General features: G+C 46.9%; 1 protein-coding gene across 9 annotated transcripts in view; it reads left to right on the top strand.

Moving 5' to 3' along the window:
* CACNA1C (calcium voltage-gated channel subunit alpha1 C) overlaps positions 1–27,794 on the top strand; it is a 680,887-nt gene that overhangs the window by 486,803 nt on the left and 166,290 nt on the right. For 4 of the 9 annotated variants that reach the window (XM_070620341.1, XM_070620346.1, XM_070620345.1 and 1 more), the window contains exons 6-9: positions 512–670; positions 7,176–7,372; positions 18,524–18,627; positions 26,133–26,305. In XM_070620341.1, coding sequence (XP_070476442.1) covers positions 512–670; positions 7,176–7,372; positions 18,524–18,627; positions 26,133–26,305 — 633 coding nt within the window. Of the gene's footprint in view, positions 1–511; positions 671–7,175; positions 7,373–18,108; positions 18,213–18,523; positions 18,628–26,132; positions 26,306–27,794 lie in introns of all 9 variants that reach the window. The other 5 variants (XM_070620342.1, XM_070620348.1, XM_070620347.1 and 2 more) reach the window with 3 other exon arrangements.

Below are 27,794 nucleotides of genomic sequence, written 5' to 3'. Positions count from 1 at the left end.
AACAACGTGTTCTTCCCCCTTGAAAGTACAGCATCTGCCAGTCCTTTTGTTTGGATGTGCCTCCAAGAGAGATTTGGAGTCAAGCCAACCTGAATTTATAGCCTCACTCTGTCACTCACTGTCTGTTGACCTTGAGCCTCAGTTTCCTCATCTAAAAAATGAGGCTTGAGGGGCCAGCACAGTGGCGTAGTGGTTAAGTTTGTATGCTCTGCTTTGGTGGCCTGGGGTTTGCAGTTTCAGATCCCAGGCACGGACCCACACACCACTCATCAAGCCATGCTGTGGTGGTGACCCACATACAAAGTAGGGGAAGATTGGTGCAGATGTTAGCTCAGCGACAATCCTCCTCAAGCAAAAAAAGAAAAGAAATGGGGCTTGAGAAACATCACTTGTAGAGTTGCTAAGAAGATTGCATGAAATCGTGTCAGTATGGCATCCAAGATAGCACCTGGTCAATTAGTGGAAGCTGGTGTTCTCACTGTGCTTACTGTCTATGATTTTGTCACTGTAGGTCTCCAGGTGGTTCTGAATTCCATTATCAAGGCCATGGTCCCCCTGCTGCACATTGCTCTGCTAGTGCTGTTTGTCATCATCATCTATGCTATCATCGGTCTGGAGCTCTTCATGGGAAAGATGCACAAGACCTGCTACAACCAGGAGGGCATTGCAGGTAAGGGAGGACGCTGAGTGGCCGGCTCGCAAGAGCCTCCACGCTCTCCTTGCTGCTTTCCATTCGGCTGGTGTGCTGCCGCCGCATGACCAGCAGTGCTGGGGAGGCCCCTTCCACTCCAGCACCCGTGTCCTCATACCATGATTGAGCGAGAGGCAGAGATTGGTATTCTGTTTCTCTTGGTTCTAATTTTTGTTTTTACTAAAATAGATCTCAGTTAAAACAGCTAAATGCAAGCCTCGTCCAGCACTACTAAACCCTGTTTAAATGAGGTGTGCAATTCGAGAAACATCACTTCACCAACCTCGAATATTTTAAAAGTCAGAACTAAGCTGGTGACTGTGTGTCTGTCTGCTGCATCCGTCCTTCAGTGTGGCTTGTCATCAGAAGCCCTTTCAGAAAAGGCTCAGCCCTCAGCCTTTGGGCTCTCCCGTCACAACCCTGGGTTCTTGTCACCCTTTGAGGCCATCCTGGCTCTTCTGTTCTTGATATTTTCTGTGTCTCTATCGGTAGGCAGGACCTCAGGGCCCCCATCCCAGGGTGGGGGAGGGCATGGGCATGGAGTCATCCCCCTCCAGCAGCAAAACTTCTCTTCCTCCAGATTTAAGTCGACCTCATGACTTTAGCTGTCCCTTCCTTTCCAAGACTTCTCTCGCCAAATTCCTTCCCTGAATCAGTGTATTTAACAAGCAATACTGGCTCATTAAGCACCACCCTGAGTAGGACTAGAGTTTTGGCTTGTGGGATGTGCTACAAACTACTGTCTTAAGCTACTCAAATCTCAGCTTGACCGTTAAAAAAACATTTAAACAGAAATTGACAAGGCTTTTAAACAAATATATAAAATAGTTTAACACAAAAACTTGTTGAAAAAATACCGCCCCCCCAAATGGGTTAGCAATGTTAAATTTATGTGGATTTTTTTTTTCAAACAACATCTTTCATCTTAGTTTTTGGCATCTTGGTGGAGAAAGGGGAGCATCTGGCTGATGCATTAAAGGGCGCTTCATTTCTCTCCATCGCTATCTACTGCTTCGCATTCCCATTCAGCCCAGGCATTAAATTAAATTGACCCCTCTTGCTTTACGGGGTGAGGAGGGAAAGCATCTGTACAACAAGGAGTGAAATGGATTATTTATGTTCAGAAACCAGAATAGATTACCTGGTCTGTATGATCTGTTTTGACTGGATGGATTGACTGGGTATTTGCAAGGTTTTAGGTCACTGCCACATGGCCACAGTCAAAAACAAACTATAAACCTATAGTCACAGACTCACACTATTGTTTTTTACTTTTTTGATAGAGACTCTTTTTAAGAGGAGACTGTTTTTTCACTCTAGAGAGAATTTCCAAATTACTTGGGTCATAATTATATAAAATAACCTATCGTGTTAAAAAATATAGAAGTTCTTTAAAATTGAAGCCAAAAGGTCTTGCCGTTAGCTAAAATTCTGAGATTCCCAGCCTTGCTTAAAGAAATACCAAATAATGCAATGAATAATATTTTCCCCTTTAATTCAAATCCTCCCTTTTGTTCAGTTCAATTTACAGCTAGCCCCGAACCGATAAATTTATGTTAATTATGTGGTTTTGTTAGAACTCGTTCTAAGACCTGTTGAAGAGCTGCTGGACTGTTGTGTTGCAATGATCAATGACCCATTTGACCCAAATTCCTCAGGCAGTCACAGGGATGTTGAGTGTCAAAGACCCCATCAAGTCAGCAGTGGGCAATCGTGCGGCTCCCGCCAGCAGCATACCAGATGAGGGAGAATGAAATGGTAAAATGCCACCATACAGCCAAAGATACAACCTTGCCCAGCAACCAAATGTCTGTACACCACTGGGCTAAAGAGAACTGCTCCCAAAACTGTGCATGATTTCTATCATCCTATGGGGAAACAGCAGAAGTGTGTTTTCAACTGGTGGCAGGATCTTCGAAGGGCCTGTGCCAGCAAGCAGCCCTGAACGTTGGTTGGAACTCACTGGGCTTTGTTGTCAGGCCTCCAGTGGCCTCAAATGGCAAGAAAATGGTGGGCATGATAAACAAGGAGACAGAGGATGGGAAGTTCTCCTCTGTGCTGCAGCTGGATGCTCCAGTGAAAAGGCCACCTGAGGCCTGTGAGAGTTTAGTGGCCTCCTTGCTCTTAACAAAAGGACCAGAACTGGCCTCACCAATTGGAGTGGCCAATTTAGAACTATATTTTTGTCCATCTACGATGGTAAATAGGACCAGGAACAGTACCTGAGACATCGCCTGCTTCCTACCAGAAGACACATCGGATTATTTATGTGGAGGGTTTTACCATACCCCCCAAGTTCAGAAGAGAAGCTGGCTCCCATCATGGACACGACCATCAGCCTGGAGAACCAGGCTGTGAGAGGACAGACACCAAGAGAAGTGTTCCAGAGAGAGGAGCACTGCCAGCTTCCCCGGGAAGGTGACCGCACCGTCTGTGTGGAGCCGACTCCCTGCTGGGAAGAGGGGCCGAGGACACTTGGCTGCAGAAGCCTTTCCTCTCAACACTCAGCAATCGGGAGCTCACTTATCTCCTCCTTCCTGAACCTGCTATCTGATGACAATCCCGGGACCCACTCCATTGCTCCCAACAGAACACAATACTGCTGTCATCAGAGCCTCTTCCACCCACACAGTGGTGACACTGATGAGGAGGAAAAGTGTCCAGGACTCTGGACATCCTCAGTGCAGCCACAGAGTAAAAGGTCAAAAATCTGCAGTCTTTGAAACTAATCCCTACAGGTTTTAGAGAATTGTGCCACCTTTGGAATGGGTGATTTTTTTTTTTAATTTCAGACTTTGGATTGAATTACCATGTTTTCCTGTAAGTTTAGATTATACAAAAGTGCCTGTGAGCCCTTGTTATAATTTTTTAGTGGAATTTACATCAAATTCCTCTTTTAACACTTTGAGATTATTTCTCAGAGTGTGCATTTTATGTGCTTATAGATTTTAGAATGCAATGGATTTTGAGCCACATTTCCTATAAAATCCATAAAGAGAGCTCTGAGGCTGGCCAGGTGAACCATTCCTCTGCCTCTGGGCTGCCCTTCCAGTCCCCGGAGGGGCCTTCTCAGAAAAGGCACGGTTCCCCAGCCCCTGCGGCATCTGCAAGGCGCCTTCCTCTTTCCTGTGCAGGTCGTCACCATATGCCAGTACCTTTTGTTTCTGGTCGTCCCATCTGTTTGATGGCGCTCTGAGCCAGGTCACTCTGAATCGCTCTCCCAAGCACAATAATTACCCCTAAGTCTGGCAAAGAATTGGTTGGCTAAAACCTAGAAATGAAATCACTTTCAGTCTATTCACTCCTTGAAGTTGGATCCTAAGAAGGGAATTGATTTTGTCTTTGGTGATTTCTCCTTGGAGCCCCTAACTGGCACTCCCCAGAGATATTATGTTCTTGTTGGTATTAACTGCATTTCTAAAATCTCTCCTCATCTTTGCCTCTGTTATTTTACTGCAAACTTAATTTGGACTTTTCAGAATGACTCTACCTCTCTTCACTTCTGTCTTGTTTCTCTCTCCCACCTCATGTTCCCACTTCCCTCCCTGGGACTTCGTGACTCTGCAGAAGAAAACCAACACATTTTCATGTGCAAGCTCGTTTCCCTCACTCTCGCGTGCATGTCGCCAGGACCTGCTGACTTGTGTGTGTTCACATGTTTCAAGTGTTCCCTCTAGTGCTTTTTATAGATGCCTATTTTTACCAGATCATCATTGCTTCTTAATTGTTCTCAAATCCTTTTTGTTGTTGTTCAAGACAGATTTAAAACAGCAGAGCGGCACTTGAGCCATTAGATGAGCTTCCTGAATCCCGTCCCTTCCTCTTTTATTCATGAGATTGCATTCCCTTGATGCGTTTTCTTTTCAGCATATGTATTTGTAAGACCCCAAAATGTGTTTTCTTCCTTAAGGACACTCAGAAGTCACTTTGGCAGCCTTTACCTTTTCCTTATTTCTGCCCATGTCAGGATTGGGAATGTAGGGAAAGCTGTCGGATAAGCAGCCACAGTGCCAGAAAAACAGTGTCCTTATTGCACTAAAAAGGAAAGCAGCAGAGAATGAATGCACGTTTCCCCTTTATGTTTTCACCTTCTCTTTTTGTCCTGTCTTCCATATCATTCTGGCACTTTTATCACAGTGACTGAGCACATTACTCCAGAAAGCAGTCACTAGAATGGGCAACAACCCAACAGAATTTACGATCTGTTTGGCTCTTGCTTTTCCAGTCTATCAACTCTCAATTTTTTAGGCGCTTGTTATCCACTTTTTTATGTATTCTTGAGGTTTGAGATTCACTTTTTAGTTTCCCTCCTTTTATAGCCTCGCATTGTTCAAACTCACATCCAAATCTCCAAAGATTTCAAAATTTCAGAAGTCACAAAAACTTGTGGCTAGAGTTCAACTGTATGAATGGATCCCTCCTGGACCCAGACCCTGAGTGGTACAACACTGTTGTCCCCTAACACGGTTCAGGGGCCAGTGATCACCTCAGTCGTCACCCGAGGACTCGCATAGCCTGAAGCACCAAGCCAAGAAGAAGCGGGAGGCAACACCATTCACAGTAGCCCAAACCTGGAAACACTCCAGATGTCCATCAGCTGGTGAAGGTTATCAACATGCAATGAAATGTACTGCTCGGTAATAAAATAGAACAGACTGTGCTGATATGTGCAGCAGCACAGGTGAACCTCAAAAACGTCATACCAGATGAAAGAAGAGGGACACAAAAAGCCACGTATTATATGATGCCATTTATATGGAATTTTCAGGAAGGAGAAGCTACAGGGACGGAAAGCAGATCATGTTGCTAGAGCTGGGGATAGGAATGGGACTGATGCAAACAGGCTTACGGGAATTTGTGGGCGATGGAAGTGTTTCAATGTGGATTGTGGCGATGACTGCACAACTATGTAAATTTACTAAGAATAATTGAGCTGTACATTTACATGATGGATTGGAGAGCATGTAAATCGTATTTCAATAAAGCTATTAAAAAGAGAGAGAGAGAAAAGAAAAAAAGCCAAGAAGACAGAATCCAGCATATATTTTCAACCATACTGCTCAACTCCATTCTCCTAAGAATTCTCTCTTAGTTAAGGATTAATATTTCTCTTTCTGTCTTCCTCTTGGGAGTGAACAGTTTGAAGCCACAAACTGAGAGCAGCCAACCAACCAATAGGCTTCAACACAGAGGTACTAGACACTTGTGGTGGTTTTGGTGCATGTGAAACAAGGAAAGATCCGGGGTGACCTGTTGTCTCCAAATGAAGAGCTGCAAGCAAGTCTGCCTCTCGGGGCATATTTTCACTGTTGTTAGAGGCAGTCATTTGTTAGAACTGGAGTCTAGTCTATTTATTACTGTTACTTTCTACAAGCATGAGACACTGTCCTTAATTTCACAAACTTCTGAGAATTCCACACTTTTATCTTCCACAGCTGGGGCCAAGACCGTCTCAGTATTTTACCATAATGGAAATTCTTACATCAGCCAACTCTTACTTCAGTTTACCACTGATTTCCACACCAAAAATATAAATCACATCTTAACTCATTAATTGTCTGGTAGCTATTCCTGGCATGTGGAATTAGCCCAGGCACTGTCTGTGGCCACAGTAGATATGTTATACTGTTTCCTGAAAAAGCCCTGTCCATACCCAGGGAGTCCGCTCCCTGTCACCCACTGCTACTCTGTCCTGATTAGAAGGCAGAAGATGATTCTTATCTTCCGAAAGATATTAGTGCTGGAGAGCAAAGGGCAGTGCCACCAGGTTCCACATAGCATGCATAAAATATAGCCAGTAGTGTTTGTACTGAGGGGTTGTATGAAGAGTGTGTAGTTGATACTTTTCTGCTACAGTCAGAATTTTTGTCCTTCGTCTAAATAAGGCTTCCACCATAAAGTGACTTGCATCCCTGGTAATATGTAGTAAATCTATATAAAGCCAGAGAGTATTACTGGAGGGGATCTGTTGGCTAACTATATGAAAGAATCTTGCCAATCATTATTGCCCTCACTCTAAACTTTGGTATTCCAATGAAAGTGTCTATAGATACTTTACCACCAAAAGAAGAAGATGCAGACTTCCTATCATTTTCCAGAATGTTTGCCACTCAAAGTGGTTACATCATCATTATTTTCTGGTTTGTCATTTAACTATGATGCTGACATGTTACAGCAGACTGGGCACTAGCCCTACTGTCTTTGAAATCAGTTACTGAGGTTAAAATACAATCTTGCAATTAGTTGAAAATACTGACCTTCTAAATCGATGGCAGCCTAAAATGAATACCTAGTATCTTATGTTGTTTAATTCATATCTGGGGAAACTGATGAAAACTGGGTCTGCATTGTCATTGCTATGGCTGTTTTGCCTGTACCATCAGCCTCATCCTACCACTTTTCTCTCTAACTTCTCTCTTCTTCTTTCTCTGCCCATCCCTCTCCCTCCTCACTGCCTCCTTCTCTTTTTCCCTGGCCATTTGAGATGTTCCAGCAGAAGATGATCCTTCTCCTTGCGCTTTGGAGACAGGCCACGGGCGGCAGTGCCAGAACGGCACTGTGTGCAAGCCCGGGTGGGACGGGCCCAAGCATGGCATCACCAACTTTGACAATTTTGCCTTCGCCATGTTGACAGTGTTCCAGTGCATCACCATGGAGGGCTGGACAGACGTGCTGTACTGGGTACGTAACTTGAGATGGGCAGAGGCAGGGAGTCCAGAAGGCTGCGAACCTTTGCTCGACATCTCCCTTTTCCATCTTCCCCATGATTTTGTGGTCCCGTACACACCTTAATAGAATGGTTGTGAGTATCTGATTTATTCCAGGTCTTGCCTGAGAAACAAAGCATGAAATGTTCACCCTAATGGGTCTCCCTTTCTACCCACCAACCTAAGAGAAATGTCGTCTTTCAGCTTGTCCTGCCGTTGTGAGAAACACTAGCACACCACAGATGCTCTGTGAATGAGCTGGCCAAACCTGACACAAGATTCTATTCGACCCCTCTTCCCAGCATAGGGTTCCTTCTGTTCGTGTCCTTGTCTTGCCTCTGTCCCCAAAAGAGAGCTAGAGGGCACAGTTATTAACTTTTAGGGTTAAAGAGAAAAGTCAGGCCTGGTCTACTAAAACCCCCCCCATTTTTATTGAATTTTGTAGCATTATGGCATGCTATTACATTTTTATTTCTCATGTTAATCTTACCTCATCATATTTTGAACAGTCCATCAGACAAATACATTACCATCATTTTCACTGCTGACAGAACACTCTGCTGGTTATGTGATGTGTATTTAGAAATACCTCCTCTCAACTGTCAACCACTCGACAGTAAATCTTCTTTTACTTTAAAGGTGCCCCTTCTGTTATCCAGCAGCCAATGCTATTTTGCCAATCTTTGAGCCATTGACGTGCCAGATTTTTATACAGCCTATCCCATAGGCAAAGACATACACCATATTTGAGCTGTCTCCATTTTGGCAGAGTCAAGTCCATTATTTGTAAAAACTCTAGGAAATATGATTCTTTATAGTATCTCCTACTTCAGCATCAGAGATGACTTGCCAGAATCCAGTGTTGTTCTCCAGCATTTGGGCGAAAAACGCTTGTTGCCAGTAGTGAAAATACCATCTCACCCAGAGTTTTGCAGATAGTCAAATTTGTTTGGCCATCCTGAAAACAATCTAAGAGCCTGCTTAGGGAATAGTGTCTACACACTAAAGCAGGGAAGAGTGAGAGGGAAGTGAATGCCTTCCCACCGAGCAGAGCTGCCAGATAGGAACTAACGCCAAAAGAGGTGTTGACTTCTTCCTGAATCAGAAGAGTTTTGTAACAGCACAGAGATGTGATACAGAGTATTATAGCTTCTAAGTTTTTTTGGCTTGTTTTTTTGTTCTTCTTGTTAAGGAAGATTGGCCCTGAGCTAACATCTGTGCCAATCTTCCTCCATTTGTATATGGGTTGCCGCCACAGCATGTCAGATGAGTGGTGTAGGTCCACACCTGGGATCTGAACCTCCAAACCCAGGCTGCCAAGGTGGAGTGTGCAGAACTTAACCACTACACCATGGGGCTGGTCCCATGTATCTTCTAAGTTTTTTATAAGCACCATGTCCTACTGATTCAAAGACCCCCTTTTCCTGGTTTTTCCCTTAGAGTCAACATACTGAAACCCAGTGTTGCTATGACATTTGTACCTCTTTGCAAATGACTGCTTGAAACTTGCCTGAATTGAACTTATTATACTTAGGCAAATTTATTTTGTTTAACAAAGCTGATCAAATTCCCAAGTGGCCCTAACTGGTCCATCTGCCTTGGATGGATCCCTCTGACTAACCAAGGACAGAAACATCCTTCAGCAAAGGGGCAGTTTCTGCCTATGGGCCATAAAACACGCGCCTCTGTCCAACTGCTTTGGAGCCTGATCTCATGAGCTTCAAACCCATGCCTAAAGTTGCCATGGAAATGCCTTCCGTGGCAGCAAATTGAGCACAGGGTGGCAGTGGGTGGGTGGGTATGGGGGTGGGGGGAATTGGTATAATTTACCTTGCTGAGGGCCCTGATGTATATTTGTGATCTTCCTTCATCATTCCCTCCCTCTCCACCACCACAAGTCATTGATAACCCACCAGCCAGATGTGACCCAAAGAAATACTGCCACAATGACAGCCGGAGTGGGGAATGAGAAGAAGCACACAACTGCAACTACCAATTTTCGGCAGCTATGTTGTGCTTTCTCCCCTGGCGTGTGTGTGATAGAGCTCGGGCTGGGAATGGAAAAGTAAGTGTCAGAGGTGAAGGAACAATCCAGGCTCGTGGGACCTGCCTCTCTCTGACTTTCCCAGCACCTTTCTGAAACGGCCATGTTGTGTGTGTGTGTGTGTGTGTGTGTGTGTGTGCATGCACTCACACACACACACACACCCTTAAGGCTGAAACAGAGCCTCCTACTTGGGTATCCGATGGTATTCATGATGCAAGCACCTCCCAGCCCAATGCTCCTGCTTCCAAACAATTTCTCTAATTGCTCTGACCGTTCTGTGGCCATGCTTTCTATGGCCATTCTTCCTATGGCCATTCTTCCTTTCTTCGTTCTTCCTCCCTCTCCCTCTTTTTTCTTCCCCCTTCAGCATTCTTCCTCCTTGCCTCTAGGCCTCTGTCTCTAAACCCACAGACTCTCAAATCTCGACGTGTATTAGCATAAAACATGAAGCTTTCTGACTATGAAGATGCCCAGACTTTCCTCCAAGTCATTGAATTATAAGTTCCAAAGTTAGGCCCCAGTATCTGCATTTTAAAAAAGCTCCCCAGGAGATTATGATGTCCAAACTGGAGTTTGAAAACACCTAGAAGTCTAACCTAATGAATCTCCATGGTACTGCTTGAATGCCACTGGATTTGAACCAGTCTAGGAGAGAGTGTCCATGGAAATTAAGGAAGTGGGATCTTCCACTCAGAAGAATGGGTTTCCCTTCAAGTCCAAGGGGCAAGTCTAATGGACATGGGAAGGAACGACCAAGATATTCAAGTATAGCAATGAATGGAAACCCAAGAGCTGGGTTCATTCTGAACTACCAAATGGCTAGTTAGATGTTCCTGGGGAGAGAATCAATCATTAAAGTGCTAAAGAAATACTTGATTCAATCACTAGATATCACCTGGATAGAAGGGACTAGGGAGGTCCCCAGTAACAAATGGTAGACACCTGCCTCCTACCATGGATGATATCAAGTCTATTTCTCTTTTTCCCTGACATCCATTATTTCATCCTATTATTGTTATTTTGTAGAGTTAGTGGGCTAAAAGACAAGTCAAACTTGGTCAAGTAATACTTGAACATTTCCTCAGCCATTAAAGCCATTGGCCATACATTGGGTTGAGACCTCAACTAGCTGAACAATTTGCTTTTGTCCAATGCCCTGTTCAAGTCTGCAGATGACAAGGTAAGGGGTGAAGACACTGGGGATTTGGAAACTAAGCCAGAACTCAAGTTTGAGGTGTGGTTTCCTTGGGAAATGGCTTCTTAAGCCATGTCTCTCCATTTACTATCAGAATGTCCATGCCTCTTAAAAAACAGGGAGAAGTGATCAACTAAAAAGTGTTGGCTTCCTTTAGAAGCAGTGAAGCACCAAGAGAGGAAAGAACCAATGTTGTGTGTCATTACCATTGGTTTCTATTTCTCCTTTCAGGTTTTGTTTTAACCAAACATCTCTAGCCTGCTGCCTATAATTTAAGACTACTTGTCTCGTATGGCTGTGGCATGTGCCTTCTTGAAGATATAAGAGACTGCTAAATCAAGATGATCTGTAGGATTCTTAGGCATGGTTTGAGAACTAGCATCAGTTTGAAACTCTGAACGTTATCCCTTTCACATTGTAGCCAGATCACAACATCAATCAATTAACTATCTGTTCAGTGCTGACTTTATGCCCAGCACTTGAGATAGCCCCATGCTCATGGGAAGCAGAACGACATGGCACAGAACCACAGTTTGAACACCCAAAGAAGGCTGCATGTGAGAATGGTGGGAACGGGAGGCAGCAGTTGGAGTAGGCACCATGCAAAAATACATGTTTCAAGCTCTGTAGGAATCTAGATGCCTGGATAGTTCTTCATCAGAGGGTTCTGTTGACCTCTGCTCACCCAGTGCCCTTCTGACCGAGGGCCCCCGAGAATGCTGCCTCCTATGCGGCACAGTAAAATCACTCTGGTCTCTGCTGTCCTGGACTCACACCTCTTCCCACCCTACCACCAACATATTGGGGTCTCCTTCCTGACACCACCCATTGCCCCGCAGTTAGTTTCTCCATGATCGGTTCTTCTACTGATTTAAAAAAATAGAAACTCAGCTTAAAAATAAGATTAAAAAGAACACTTAATGAGACATCACATAAAAAAGATTTTCAGAATTACAAATAGTGTATCCTGCAGTATCTGGATTGGTTTTGGTTCAGCAGAAGACTTTGGGAACAAAAGTCTAATGTTTAACCTTTTATAAGTCAGTTGTCAGCAACATACTTTGTCTTGTCACCCTACTTACATGTCTGGACATGCTGGGAAGATATTTCTACTAAGCTTGTACACATACACACACACACACACACACACACACGCACCCACCCACACAAGATAGTCCTTCATTGCTGGTCGTGGTGCTGCTGAAATAGTGCTTGATTGTGACAAAGATCTTTTGCATCCAAGCAGGTTGAATTAAGGTTTTGCCCTATTTTCCCCCACTCCATCTTTTCTTCAAAAAGCTGACTCTTTTCACTACAGAATATACCAAATGAGTCTCTGAAAGCATCAAGAAAGCAGAAATGGTAGAGCTGAATTCTACTGATGACCTAGTAGTCATTCTAGGTGAAGAGCTGAGAAAAATCCTCAAGTGACCCAGAAGCCACCTCCTGGGCTGTTTCACAGGCATCAGTGCAGAGGAAGTGGGAGGTCCTCTGCAGGACCATGTGGTTCTTAACTTTTAATCTGCCTCAGTTAGAGTGTTAGCCACCTTGTGTCTGTGCTGCTTTAAACAGAGAACCTGTTATCTAAACAGTAAACTAGTGGTTTATAAACATATTAAGAATAGCATCTCTCAAGCTATTATTCATTTACTTATTAGGTATTATTCATTTCTCTGATATTAGATGAGTTCTTATTATTCCATAATTCAGCTTAACAAACATTTATTTGGTGGTTACCATGTTCCCAGGACTGAGTAGGGCCTGGGGTGGGGGATGGAGAGCAGGTGGCCTGCCCTCAAGGAGTCTAGGAGCTAACTGAAGAGAGAGGGGACACGCAGAAACACGACTCAGCATCAGGGCAGGGCTCAGTGAGAGGAGGAGAGCTCCACACCCACAGAGCACCGCAGGAGGAGCTGGGGCTCCACTGGCCTTGAGGAGCAAGAGAGAAGGCACCCCCCGCCCCCACCCTGGGGAAAGCAAGCTTTCTAACGGTTTGGGATTGGAGAGAACTGTGTTTTAGATTCTCTCAGCAGGCCCAAGAAATAGCTTGGCTGCCCCAAAGTGTTGTCGTCCAAGGCGTCTGAAAGGCCACCTGCCCGTGGTGGACCCCAAGCCCAGTGGCTGCTCAGGACAAACAAGTGTGTCTTCCTTTGGCTGTGAGCCCGCTGTCCCCTACACAGGTGTTCATAGTGGGGCCACCACTCCACTCTCCACAGCTCCTAACCTCCCCCAGGACGCCAGTGCATGATCCCGTCTGAGTTCAGGGATTTTTTAAAAACAGATGAAGGAGTTAATTTTATTGACTTGCCTTCGTGTTAGGAGACTGTTAGTGTCTTCCCCGACACAGACCTTTACTTGTGCCCTGAGGCACTCCCATGCACAACTAAGCAGGCGCAGGGGTGGAGAGCAGTCAGGTGAAACCTGCTCTCTGACTTGCTGCTCCCTCTGTGACCTATGGGTGGACACCCCATGTCCCAGCAAGCAAGGTGACAAAGGTCTTGAGCAATCACAGATTTATCGAGCCATTGCCCTGGGCACTGGCATTCATGGCAGCGGCGAACCCTGTCCTCTGATAACACTGTGTAAAGTGCTGTGACTTTCCTGGGTTTATGCCTCCTGCCTCGCTTGGCGTTCCGGACAGCCTCTCTTGGCATCTGTTGAAACCGTATAGTCTTTTTAGATCCACAGTGCCTATGCTACAAACCTTCCAGGAGGAAGTGCCACAGCTTGAAAAGTCGCGGAAATCAGCTAGGATCGAGAGTAGCCTTGAGGGAATAGGGGCCAGGGGGTGCTGTTGCTCCTATTTCTCCTTTTTGGGGAAAAATGTATGTTGGATTTGGAGAGTTAAGGTTGGGGCTCCCCTCAAGGAATTAGACATCAGTTTCAGAAGGGTCTTCTGTATTTTTCATTCAATATTCCCTTTGCTCTGTCCACAGATTCCAGGAATAGGAAGGTATGTGTTTCTGCAAAGACTGGGGTCATCAGGTTAGTTCCAGGGCCTGGAGGCCCGATGGCTGCAGATGGTGGACACCAAGATGCCTCTCTATGTGCCTTCCTTAGGAAAGTCACAAAGCTTCCTTTATTATAGGCCTAAGAAACATCTAGCTTGAATAGTTTGAGAAGACTTATCCTTTTTTCACCTCTAAATAAGGGAGTCAGCAATCTGGGTCATTTTTTTAAAATATGACTTTATTTATTCTTTCTCTTCTTAATAGCTCCATTCCAGCTGATTTAAGACATCAATCTCGTCACTCCAGGCACTGTCCTACTTCAGAGCCACCCAGCATTGTATGCTCTCTACCCAGTCTGCCCCCAAAAGTAGGTGGCCTAGAATAAAGAGGAGAAAGTGAGAAAGAAAACAAAAGGGGTGCTTGCCTCTCAGGCCACAGCCAGACAGACCAGAAAATCCCCCTCTGGGGTCTGCTGAGCCTTGCTCACCCAGGGAGCGATGGGGCTCTTAGGACCCCACTGGAAGCTCGTTAACCTCATATGCCCTCCTACTTCCTACCCCCCCCCCCACCACCTGCTATTCCCCACATTGAACCTCTGAAAGAGCTAGCCCACCGCCAAGGAAGCGAGCAAAGCAGAAACATAGGAAAACAAGGGAGAGGGGAGAGACCATGAGTCTCCTGGACACGGCTCTGGCTATTCATGAGATGTCTATGGGTCAGGAGGTTATCAATGGGTCATGGGGGTTACCATGAGGATATCTATGGGATAGCTATAGGTCATGAGGTCTATAGCTCCATTCATTTGAGGTCCTTAATGATGCTGGAAGTCACTCACCTTGGTGTGGCACAGAGGAAAGGACACCCAAACAAGGGCCCAAGGAAATCTTGGAGGCTCATGGGGTTATTGACTCATCAGAGATGTGTGGCCTGGAGGACTATGTTTTTTGTGAGGTTAAATGTTCACAAAATTTACGGGGTATGAGGAACTAGTCAGGAGAGATTTCAGGGAGGTTGGTTAAGTATCACCTAGCCCTCCCTCCCACTCACCATCTGCCAGACTGCAGAGGCAGTTCTGTGAGGGTGAACTGTGGCAAGCATGCCACCGCCTCCTGGAGCTGTCCTGAGGGAGGGGAGATCTGTGACCCAGGGTGGAGCAGGGACCTCGCTCAGCGCAGACCGCAGCTGCCGCTCTTGATCCACTCGCCACACTTGGGAAAGCGCTTCCCTGGGCTAGCACAGAATGAGCAGGCCGGTCGTGACACGGGGTCAGTGCACCGTGAGGCTGCATGCAGAGTGCTCCGTGTGCCCTTTCTCTGCTGAGCGTCCCTAGTTTTCATGTGCTCTTCCTGCCCTGCCCACTGCCCCAAAAGGGTGAGGAGGCACTAATTTAGGGGAGGGGGGGGACTTCATTGGCAGAATTTAACCTGAGAAGAAAAGCTAGAAGGACACTCAAAGGCTTCACGTGACCCAGGCTTCCATAGGAGCCTCCCCATGTGTGTCTTCTCCCATCTCAGGGCTGTGTTCAACCCTGTTGCTTTCGCTGTAGCACAGAACACAAAGTCTTACACATAGTAGGCACTCAGTAAATACTTGTTGAACAAACGTGGACTCTAACATGACTGCTGCTGAGAATAGCAAAGGGTTATATCACAGTTCCTGTAATAAAATGTGGCATACAGACCCTGGTATCCTTGGCCGTTGTCACCGTCATGACGCGGCCCGTGGCTGGCCAGCGGGCTGTGGCTCCCGCACCTTCCTCTCCCTGACCTCGTCTACCCAGTCCTCCCTGATTGTCCTGTGCGGTTTGGTGTTCTCCCGGTGGTGAAAACGTTGACCGGACTTCCGGCCGCGGCCTGGTTCAGACCATCACCGTCTGGTTAGAGGAGGCTCCTGGCGCCCCATGATGGGGCAGGGTCTGACACTCACGGTCCTCTGTGCCCTGCCTCCCCTAACAGCTGCTGTTTGCTGGATATTTTAGTACTCAGCCGCTGGGAAAATCCTCCGTCCCAGGGCCAGGATGGCTTTACAGCTGCAGGCTCTATTTTTAAAAATTGCCAAGTTCCTAGGAAACCCCCATTCCTGTCACAGGGTCGCACGGCCTCTGGCCTCCTCCCAGCCCCTGCACTCCTGTTGCCTCAGTGGTCCCACGATGCCGTGTTCACCTAGTCCTGCCTGCACCTCTCCAGCATCCTATGGCCACCCTTCCCTTTGTGCTTCTGAAACCCACATGTTTACTCCTACCGCTGTGTCTGCAACCTGGTATTACAGTCACCTTTTACTTACCTGTCCCCACATATCAAGTTCATTTATTCACTCAACAAACATTTACTGAGTCCTGCCCATGTACAAGGCACTGTTCCAGGCACTCGTGACACGCCAGTGAACAAAACAGACCAAAATACCTGTCCTCGTGGAGCTTACAGACAAACGACACATAAGAAATGAGTAAATTCTGCAGAGAGTGACGCGCACTGTCAGAAACAGGGCAGGTCTGCAGGAGCGCTCAATGAGTGCGCGTTGAGTTGAGTTTAATCATGACACAGTTAAGTGGACGTATGCTGGGGACTCTTCTCTTCCTCACGGACTCAGTTCAAACTAACAACCCCCAGGCCCTTGACGTGGTTTTTGTAGTCTGCACCACGACTACATTTCGTAAATTCCTCTACCAAGGTCTGGTAACCCCAGATAACTATCAAAAGATTTGGGAAGGAATATTGGGCTGTCACACTTCAAACTAGGCAGACAGGGCAGGTCTCTCAGTGCCTCTCAGGCTTTTTTATTCACCGCACACAGAGAGCGTAATAATTGTCCAGCATCCGTAGGTACGTGGCTAAGGTTTCTCAGAGCCTGAGAAGCCCCGAGGGCCAAGGGCGGCACTATCTCAGCAGCCCTGTAACTCATTTGTGACACCTGGCAATAGCCAGCCAACTTTAGCATGCTTCAGACTCACCTGGGTGATTGATACGCAGAGTTATGAGGCTCGCTGAGTTCTTGGAGAGGGGCCCAGGAATCTGCTTTGTTAACAGTTTCCCACATGATTCTGATGCTGGTGGTCCTGGGACCACACCTTGAGGAGCACTGCTGTGCAAAATAGCAGAGGCGTGTGCCGAATCGCAGTACTTGTCGTGTTGTTCTATTTGAAGTTGGGAGCATGGAGACAATAACGTGAATCGGTGGTTCTCAAACTTGAGCATGCTTCAGACCCACCTGTGAAACATGGGTTGTTGGGCCCACCCCTGGGGTTTCAGGGTGGGGCCCGTATGTGAGCATTTCTAAACAAGTTCCCAGACGATGCCGACGCTGCCGATCCACGGGACCGCTCTGAGAACCACTGATGCGCGTCATTCGGGCAGCCTGTGTACTTAGGACTTTGGATTCCTGTGAGCTAATTTCATAAGGACAGAGTTGGGGTTTATTTTAGGAAGATAAGACTAAAGCCTATCTAGTCTGGTCAGAAAGCATAGGAAGAAATACACGAGAACTAAATCACAATAGAGTTCCTGTGTGATACTTCCCATCGTCTTCACAGACACCCTGTAGCCAGCACTGTGCTGGAAAATGTTTAATAGCCGGCTCTTAGCGGCAAAAGGTAGAGAGAGGACTTTTTGCCAATTTCTGTACACCATGGCCAATTTCAAGCTACCATGATGAAGTCACTGAACATAGAGTTGGGAAGAGATGCACAGTGGCTCTACAAAGCCCATAGGAGCCAGCTCCAGCACATATAACGTTCATTCATTCATTCAACAAACAGGTACTGAGTACTTAGCATGTGCAAGACACTGCCTTCAGCTACTCTAAGGGCTCACACCCCTTCTCAGAGTGTCTCCGTCATCCAGTCAGTCACAGGCCCCAGTTTCCAGGGTGAGGATTGTGTACATCCAGGCTGTGGTTGCAGGCGCAGGAATTATTCTCTGAACACGTAAACCAAAACACCTGCCTTTCCTGGCCTGTGGCCTGCAGTGCGTGTGGAGCACTGGAGTTTTGCCTCCAAAGTCTGGGCGCGGCTCAGGTCCAGGTGGCAAGCCCCTTAGGAAGGTCTCCTTCCCCACACATCTGGGAAAGTTCCGGACCTCTGGCTCTATCAGTAAGAGGTGAGGAACTTCCGCCAGCAAGGTCAGGGTGCCTCAGGCGCAATGGAAGATTTATGGCCACGTAAACCGAGCTGAGCTAAAACCATCCCACGCTGAAGATAAATGAGGCGGTCCACCTTCTTAGAAAAGTAAATAGAAAACATTGAGGAAACTTTTCTGTTCCAGCAAATAGAACAACACAGAAAGCCAAACAAGATTCCTCTTGAGGAGAGCCTACCAAGGTCCCTTCCAGTTCAAGGTCACGGGGACATATTTTGAGTATAGATGATCCCAAAAGTAACGGTGGATCCTCGTCCACACAGACGAAACCAAGTTCAGCCCCATTCGTCTCCTCCAGATTCTGTTCACACCCCTCTCTACCTGCCTCCTCACTTTAACTCGATTCTGCTTTCTCTCTTTCCTAACTTTCCTTCGTCTTTCCAGATGCAGGACGCTATGGGCTATGAGTTACCCTGGGTGTATTTTGTCAGTCTGGTCATCTTTGGATCCTTTTTCGTTCTAAATCTGGTTCTCGGTGTGTTGAGCGGGTAAGCTGACCGTTTCTATGTCCTCTTTACAATGCAGCCGAGCAAGGTCCCAGGTTCCACTGTATCCAACACCAGGATCCTCAGGGACAGGACCCTAACAGGCCCAGGAAAATCAGAAAAAAAAAAAAAAAAAGGCTTTCTTCAACCACCAACTCTGACCCATTGGCTGGGCAGGCTGTTTGGCCTCCAATTTGCACCCAGAGGGTCCGGGTCCCAGCGCGGCTGGAGTCGGTGTCTGGGAGCCGGTGCGGGGCGCTTGGCCGTGCTCGGCTGCTGGGTGTGCGGCACTAATTATCATTCCGTTCTTCCAGGTCAATGATGCCGTAGGAAGGGACTGGCCCTGGATCTATTTTGTTACACTAATCATCATAGGGTCATTTTTTGTACTTAACTTGGTTCTCGGTGTTCTTAGCGGGTAAGCAGGACCAAGGAAAAGGTCTTGATTTTTCCATTTATTTTATTTACTCTCTCTGCTCTTCCTGGCTTTATTCTTTTTCTGGCTCCAATGAACCTGGCCACGTGGATAAGAGGCCACCTCGGGAGCCTTGAAGTGAAGGTCCTTGGCCTGGCTGGGCAGAGGGTCAAATGGACGAGAATGAATCCATTGGTTTGGGGTTCACCAACAGATGCCTAGGCCCACCTGTCTCCTGCCAGCCAGCTCATCCAACCCCTCCCGCCCAGGCGGGTGCCTGTCCTTGTACTTGAGGAATGCGTGGCGAGACCCTTGAGAGGGAAGGGTTTGGCAGCAGGATTAGCAGGAAGATTCACGGACCGTGCGCTTTCAACTTACAAAGTGGCCTTGCGGACAGTGCTTGCCTGGCCTCTCAAGCCGGTCGCAGTTTGTGGCAGGCGGACTGAAGATTTCAGGTTCGGCCTTCATTCAGTGTTGAATGGCTCAGGGTAATGTGAGTGTGATTTAAAATATATATCAACAAATACAGACTAAAAATATACTTCTCTTTGGTTCTAATTCCCGGACTGAGCAGTCCATGTCTGGTGTTCCCTTTTATGAATGGAAAAGGCACTTAGCTGTTTAAACCACAGATTATTTGAGAATAGAGGAGACGGAAGATACTTTCCTTTCAATTTATCTACTTAGCTATAAATATAAAGCCTGCCTATTTGGGGCCTTTGCGCAGATGAGGTGAAAAGTGGTAGAGGGAGCATGTGGCAGGGGCACTGAGTAGCCCTGGGAATGGCCACCTTCACACCATGGAGCCTCACTGGCTATTTCCTCGGCCCACTTTCCTTTTCAAGTCTACACCAGCCATGCCAAGGCCTACACCTAAATGCTCCTGGTGACCTGCTCGTGGGTGACACACTCTGCTACCTTTGTTCCATGGGGGAGGGGGTAATCTGTTTCTGCTCTGCTCGAGACAGGTCAGCTGCTTTGAATAGCCTTTCCCAGATCTCCAGGGGTATTAATGCTGGGGGGAAGTCACGCATAAGGAGAAAGACTGAGCTTCATTTTCATTCAGCACATAAACTGGAAACAGCTACCCCACCTCCCGGCATAGCCTGATCAATGCAGGAACCGTAGCTTTAGTCTTCAGAACCGGGTGAAAAGAAGACTTGCTTCCGTCCTCGCCCTTTCCCATGGTGGGTGGCCTATTAGAGACCTTAACGGCATCATGCCTTTTGCCAGGGTAAGGCCACACAGAAAACTAGTGTCTTCCATCAGGGGTAAAAATGATAAGCAGGACCACGTAAGCCTCTGATTAGCTGCCTGGAGGGTGGAGGGGTTTTCGTTTTTGTGTTCCAACACAAGAAAATGCCCCTGTGTTTATATGTGAATCATGAAGGAAAGCATTGAAAAATCAACCTCATCACCCCCACTCAAGACATAGATTTGGATGTCCCAGCTCTGCACTTTCTAGATGCATAATGTTGGGCAACTTCACCTTTTTAAACTTTTGTTGCCCATCTGAGAAATGAAGGTAATAGTACCGACTCACAGTTGTTGTGATGGTAGAATGAGATCCCTTATGTAAAATGCTGAGCACGTGGCAAGTGCTCAATAACGGTGCTGCCGTTACAGCGATCATTATTGGTGCCTATCACAGCTGGAATTATTGAACTGAACTGTCAAATGTTAGAACTGCTCCAACCCTTTCCTTTTAAAGATGAGGAAAGAGAGCCTAGAGGTATTAAGTGACTCGTACAATGTCACTTTACTGGTAATATCAGAACCAGGACCAGAACTCAGGCACAGCCTGTCTCCCATCTTCCCAGCACTGCCCATTGGACATACATTGAATGAGCTTGAACCAACACAAGCCAGAGCTCTGAACCTTTAAAAGATGTGTTTCCACTTTCTTCTCCCAGAGGTTAGGAACAAACCTCAGCAAGTGAAATTCCCCCCAGGAATCTGAAGTGGGGAGTGAGGACTAGACCGTGAAGGCCCCTCCTCAAGCAGAGTAACTGCCCACAGTCATTTCCGCCACCAGAAAAGTTATCTTCCTGGTGGTATCAACGCAAAGAAGTCAAGTGACAGCAGCCGCTGATGTGAGAGAAAAGTTGTTCTGAAGACCATGACTTGGCCTGACTCAGTCCCAAGGAGAGAGGGCGTGTAAAACACCCAGCTCGAAGCCTGGCATGTAGTAATACTCAACACGTGAGTCAGCTCTGAACAGGAACACTAAGGCTTTCAGAGCCCTGGACCTGGGAGCCCTCTGGTCCATAGGTTGGTCTCCTCTGGAGACTTTCCCGGGCACCTGCTCCCTGACACATTCCCAGAGCGGCAGTCTGCTCCTTGCAGCTCTGGAATTGCTGACAGAACGTCTCCCAAGGTTCCTGGACCTCCGGGCACACCCTCTGCCTGGACACAGAAGTGTCTGTGGGTGAGCATCTCCCCTTCCTGGTTTAAGGAGGCCTCTCATAATCTGTCAAGAAGGCTGGCCACTCTGAATGGGCTGCCCCGGGTCCATTCAGTGACAAAACCTGGAATCAGGCTCCTATTGGCTGACCACATGGTCGCAAGGGTTTCAGTTTCAAGTCAGCATCTTAATTAATCAGGATAACAATATAATAGTTACCACAAGAATGCAGCAAGATGTTGTTTATCAGGCATACTTTTGATTAAGCCAGCTTTCCAGAAGCATTCGGAAGTCTCAGAGCTCCATGAAATTCTGCCACAATGATGCATTCAGAGTAACCAGCATTCTCTATGTCAGGCTCTGTGCTCTGAACTTTAGGTAGATTCGCTCATCTAATGCCCACAACAACCCAGAAGCCAGGTGCTATTCACATCTCCATTTTATAGAGAAGAAAACTGAGGCTGAGATGAGAAAACTAAACTTGTAATAGGTGAAAGATGGAGGATCCAGGATTAAACCCAAGCACCGTAAGTCCTTGGCCTCTGTTCCTCACCTCCACGTGGCACTGTCCCCAAACCCGTTTGACTGGTTGATCCCGTGTCCTTAGATTACAGTCAAGGAGTGGGGAGGTATTTTAGAAGCTGCAGTGAGGACGGGCAAGAGGAGCAGGCAGGCAGCAGAAGTGAAGCATGGGCAGGTGCTGGAAACAGCCAGGGGGTACAGGAGTCCCGGAGGGAAGCTGCAGAGCCACCACCCGGAAGGCTGAGTAGGGCAGCTTGTTTAGCTGGCAACCCTGCAAGTCTTAATAGTCCTTGAGAGAAAGCAGAGCCCCCAACTCAGGAACACTGCAGGCATGGAGCACTCTGGGACTTGGGGGCGTGAAAACCTGCGTCCGTCACTTAAGGATCATATTGTTTTACAGTGCAAAACAGGAACTCATCCTCATAAGTGATACCCTTCAGTCACCAAGAAAAGGTGAATTGTGCTTGGAGTGTTCTGCTCATGAAGGTAGGGAAGAGGACACTTTAAAGCTTCCATTAAAAAGGTGGAGATTCAGAGATTTTGGTCATCAGAGGATCCTTTGGGTGTCCTTTATCTGCAATATTCACATATCTAGAACACCTTTTTCCTGCAAGGCCAGATGGAGTCTGAGTAAAGAATATGTACCTCGTGGATTTTTTCAAAGTGCTTCCACATTCATCCTCTGCTGATCCTCACAGGCCACAGGACTGGTGTTACTACAGATAAGAATCAGATTATATTTGCTTCCCGCTCCAGAAATCTTGGTCTCCAGCCTTTTAGAATTAAAACAACAGTGACGATGAGATTCTCGAAATTGCACCTGAAGCAGTAATCAGGTGAAAGTCCTTAGACTCTGGACTCCAGTTACTTTTTGTTTTTAAGTGATTACAAACAGAGGGCTTCAGATATGTGCCTTCAGTTGACAAAGAGGTCCAGGGTATCTTAGATGGGTAGGCAACCAGTTCTTTTCCTACTGGGAGATGGGCATATCTCTGTCCGCAAAAAAGCAGAGAGCCCGGTGGCTAGCATTCTACAATCCTTAAACATCATTGGACCATGGCACTACAGTTAAGACACAACATCCAGGTCCAGAAGGAAGCAAGAGAAATGCCAGCACATACTTGCTGGTGGGTGGGAGCAGAAGAGATGGCAACATATGCAGTTGACTCTCATTATCCTGGGTAGTGATGTCCTGTGAAGTCACCGGGAATGCTGAGTGGGCGAATACTGAACCCTTCTCTTAGGGGAAACACAGGGTTAGGTTCCTGGGGGCCTGTGGTCAGTTTTGTCAAGCGATCAGTCCTTAACCTTGCGTCATGTGTGTTTCTGTTTAAAGACACCTTATTTAATACATCTTGTTGATTCGTTAACACTGACCTCACAGCCAGCAGCGCAACAACTCGTGCCTGAAGGAAGCTTATCTAACACATGGACTTTTTCCGTAAGGCACATCCCGGCCTTCTTCACTTAAGAACATTAGACAGCGCTTCAGCACTATGCTGGGGGGCCAGGCTAAACAGAAAAATCACCAAGAAAAAGCACAATAATGTGAAAAACATGGCACTAAATAGACCGTGAAAAGAACACTTGTTTACTGTGTGAGAGCTAAAACCAGAAGGTGGAGCACGGCCCTGTTTGACCTCAGCTGGGAATGTGACTCCAGCTCTTTGCCCTCTGCAGATGTCTGAGGATGACTGCACGAGCACGCGAGTGTTGAGGTGGGGGTACAGAAAAAGGCAAGTGAGCAGGCAAATGTGCAAATACGGAACCAGTGAGTAATGAGGGTCAACTATATTGGTTACTAGAGGGCCTGGAGCCCTGGCCGTCTGAGTTGATCGGATTTTCCACGTGCACCTCCCTTTGCTTTACATTACTGAGCACTGGCCCCCTGGCTCTCCACTGCACCCTTCATCTTTCATGTTGGCCGTTGCTGGCGAGAGAAGTGCTCCTTGCCTTATGACAAATCCCATGGCAGTGACTGATTGTCTAGCCAGCTCCGGTCCCTGGTCCCAGCACAGCCCCCTGTCAGGCTGGGGCCTCGTGTCTTGATTAGCTCAGTCCCCAGAACAGGTGCATGGCTGGCCTCCACGCAAGGAGATAACGTGAGCCAGGCACTGCCACCAGCAAATCCCTTACTGTGTGGGGTCTGGCAAGGAATACCTCAATTCACCCTCTATCCAGCCACAAGCCTGGTTATGCCCCACACTCCATGGGAGCCAAGGGCAGCCAGCAGGACTTCAGATCTGACCCTGGCACTTCTCCCTCCCCTTCATACCCTCAACACGCTTCATTTTCCTTTTGGTTTCCTGGAGCTCTTGGGGTATGGATAGTGAGCTTTCATTCTGTGGGGCACATGCTGTAACACAGGACTGGGTCAATTGTCCCTACTCCAGTTTGACTCCCAACCCTATTCTCCTGACTCCAGAAGAAGGATGAGTAGTTGTTTTATAACTAGAACTTGAACCTTCTGCAAAATATTCCAACAGAGCTAAGGTGAACCCTCAACTCTTTAGTCACCTTACGACCCCAAACCCACTCCACAGGAAAGGAATAAAGAATGCAAATGCATGTGGGCAGAAACAGAGTCAAGAGAGGGGGCCTTGAAGTGCAGTTTCTGGAGTTGATTTGCGTGGGGAGGGAGCCATTATATGAAGTGACTATCTCCAGAGAGCAAGGCTACAGCCCCAGGGAGGTGTGACCGCGTATAGAGGTTTAGGGGCCGAGGGGCTGGCATCTTTCTATGCCTATCCCCAATAGCGAAAGGAGGAAGGGAGCAAAGCCAAGTGAGGCTTCCATCTTCATTGTTCACTGTCAATCTGGGCCCTTTTCTCTGGCATTAAACTCCCTGGGAAGGAAATGAAGGACCAACCAGTTGGCAGGAAGCCCAAGAAAGAGCAAGTTCAATCCAATTAGAATTGGATTCGATCAAATTTAAAAAGATAATTCCACCCAAACCAGAGCATCATTAAGGCAGTAGTTGAGGAGAACTCATTAGCTTGAGAGCCCCGACATCTGCCAATTAAAAATTTCCCTAGGCCACTCCCAGCCCCAACCCCATTTCGCCATAAAAATGACAAGTGCTAGAATCTGTGCTCTCCTAGGCAGCAGAGGCAAAATGCCAATCCTAGACAGTGGGTGTGGAGATAGAGCCCCTGCAGGACTGAGTGGGTTCAGGAGCTGAGGCTTTGTCCACCTTTGGCTTGTGTGTGTGTCCTACCCTCCAAGGTGCCTTTTCTGTAGAGTGTTTGGCTTGTACAAGAAATCCCTCCAGGTGGTTTCTGCAGCTTCCTGCCCCGGTGAGCTAGGCCTTTCCTGGTCGGAGAAGGCGTTCATGTCTCTAAGAATTAACCGAGATGCCCAGTGCATGGAACACACACATCACCAGGGCCCCATTTCCCACAAGCGGAAAATCAATAACAGAAATGCGCTTATATACCTGTTTTGGAAGAAAAGATGTAGACTTGCTTTGAAAGTTGAGCACTGGCCCTCTTGATTGTCACCTTCTGCTGCCAGGCCCCTCCTTGCTCAGAAATTAAATTTGAAGTCAGAGAGAAAATAAGGACAGAATCAGAAAATAGGAAAGAAATTAACAATTCCGTCGGAAGTTTTTCAATAGGCCCTTCTACCAGCAAATCCCAATCCAATTCCAATTTCTACTCATTATTACTTTAAACTGAATGCATCATTTAACTTTTATATCATCTTGATTTTATGTATTTTTCCATTCCGATTAGATTTCTTTTTTAACCGAAAGGGCAGCTCCCAGGACATTTTCTTGTGTTTGGAATCCTCATTTGTCTCCATGTGGGAAAGAACTTTCTCTAGATTAGAAATCCTTCCAGGCATGCTAAGAGTGGCAGAACAAACTCTAGTAATGAGAGCAGAGAATGAGGAGAGTAAATCTCCTGGGTCTTAAATCAGTGGTGTACTGGTAAATACTTAACAATTGGCTCTTCGGGGAAAAAAAGCCCTGGTTTGTAACATTTGCCCATTTCCCTGGTGTAAATATTTCCACCATGGCCAATTTCCAGCCAGCAAGGAGACATCACTGAAGCCAGAGTTGGGAGGAAATGTGCACAATTGTCTCCCAGGAGCCAGTGTGGATGAGTGGGCTTCAGCACCACCACTGGTCCTGACATCTTTTCTGACCCAGAGACTCTTGTGAGGTTTTCAGCTGCCACCCAGTACTAGGAGGAGTGAAAATGCATGTTCCATAACTGTTGTGGAGGTTCTTTGGGTTACTGTTTGGAAGGAGTTTCCAGTCATTGAAGAATAGTTGTTAATAAAGGCAAAGCCTGAGATCATGACCCAGAACAAAGGGAAATGGATCTTATTCATCCCCTTATACTCTGGTGGCCTGTGTCAAGAATGTCCCCTTCAGTGAGTCTCTCCATTTATGTGAAAGTAAAGACAAAACCTGGGATGACTGGAGATAGCTGTCTATGGAAAGTAGTGGCATGTGGGCCAGCTTCCTAGTGTGAAGCCATTAACACTTTTGTTTCCTCTTATCTCCATCCTTCCTGCCTGACCCGCTGCCTCCCGTGTGCTCCCCTGCCCCGCCCACTCTGCTCTCTCTCACCAGAGAGTTTTCCAAAGAGAGAGAGAAGGCCAAGGCTCGGGGAGATTTCCAAAAGCTGCGAGAGAAGCAACAGCTGGAAGAGGACCTCAAAGGCTACCTGGACTGGATCACTCAGGCAGAAGACATCGACCCTGAGAATGAGGACGAAGGCATGGATGAGGAGAAACCCCGAAACAGTGAGCAGCCATCCTCTGTCTTGGGCGGGGTTCTGGGAGACAGCCTTTCCTTACAGCTTATCTTCCTGGAGCAGCGTTTGTCCCATTGTTTGCAATCATTTGCTACTCATAGAAGTTAGTCACAGCTGTGAAATAATTGCTGTTGATCTCTAAAGCCTCACATTCCTTTTAGAATCTTTGATCTTAAAAGACAGTTGAGATTTTGCTGAGGCGGACTCTTTATATTTAAATCAGGCATCCTCCTCCGCTCCCCCTCTTTGGTCAGGGGGCCAGGCTTCCTGCTCCAAGCTTGTTCAAAAGGGGCGGTTTCCACCAAGCAGCAGGATTCTTGCCTCCTTCACAGTATGCTTCAAGCACCATTGGCTTTCTCATAGGGAAAGGAGCCAAAAGTTTCTCTTAAGGAGGTTAGATTCAAAGATCTGGGGAAGTGCAAAATGGGAGGTTTGGGGAAGCCCAGAGGAATTTGAGGGAATACAATTAGGTTATAGAAATTGAGCCAAATATCTTCCTCTGGGGCTTCATGTGGCAGATTGTCGGATAGGCTATTGCTGGGATGGAAATGAGAGTGATAGATGGTATCAACTCACAAGTGTAGGAAAGACGATGAATCATGGAAATTCAGGCTCTCATCAGATAAGCCCAGTGGTTCTCACAGTGTGGTCCCTGGACCAGCAGGACTGGCGTCACCTGGGAACTTGCTAGAAATGCAAACTCTTGGGTTCCACTTCAGATCTGCTGACTCAGAAACTCTGGGGTGAAGCCCAGAAATCTGTGTTTTCACAAGGCCCCGGGGATTGTGATGCACAGCCAGCTTCTGCTACTCTCTGCATCTCATGTGACTTCCGTCTCTGGCTCTGACCACACTGTCTCTTCTTCTTTCTGTGTGCAATCTTTTTCTTACATTTCACGTATTTGAGTAGGTGTGTTTCTGTCCTCTCAAGCAGCCCCACTTAAAAACATGTTCCTAAACATTGAGTACCTAGAATGGTCAAGGAACCAAACAGGTTAAATAGCCAAGCAAGACATTTGCTGTATGGAGTTGGGCAGGTGAGGGCAGGAAGCCAGAAACCTTCCCTAAGCGCAAAGGGAGATGAGCAAGACCCACTGAGGCTTGCGGAGCGCAACCGAGGGAAAGCAGGGTGTCCATTATTGATCAAATGCTTCTCTCCTTAAGGAGGCCACAGGACTGTCAGGGGGCCTGGCCCAGAGAAAATCACAGTCCTTCCATTAGTTTTAAAATCCCTGTGAGTGTAGGCGTGCGTGTACATGTATATCCTAACACATGTATGTAAATATAGTAAGTCTAATCTCTTGGCCTTGTAAGTAGGCATTAATTATGTCCATTGCGTTCAGACTCCCTGATTGATTTCTGTGTGTTTTCACTCATTAGTCTGAGTTCTAACTGGGGATCTAGGAGAAGAAACAGGCGGAGGAGGGAGGGAAGAAGACAGCCAAAGATGTTAACAGAGAACAAATCTCTGCTCCCTCA

Source organism: Equus przewalskii, chromosome 5, assembly GCF_037783145.1.
Source record: "Equus przewalskii isolate Varuska chromosome 5, EquPr2, whole genome shotgun sequence".
Classification (NCBI taxonomy): Eukaryota; Metazoa; Chordata; class Mammalia; order Perissodactyla; family Equidae; genus Equus; species Equus przewalskii.
Note: the sequence above shows the minus strand (reverse complement) of the source record. Positions and strands in the feature narration are given on the sequence as shown.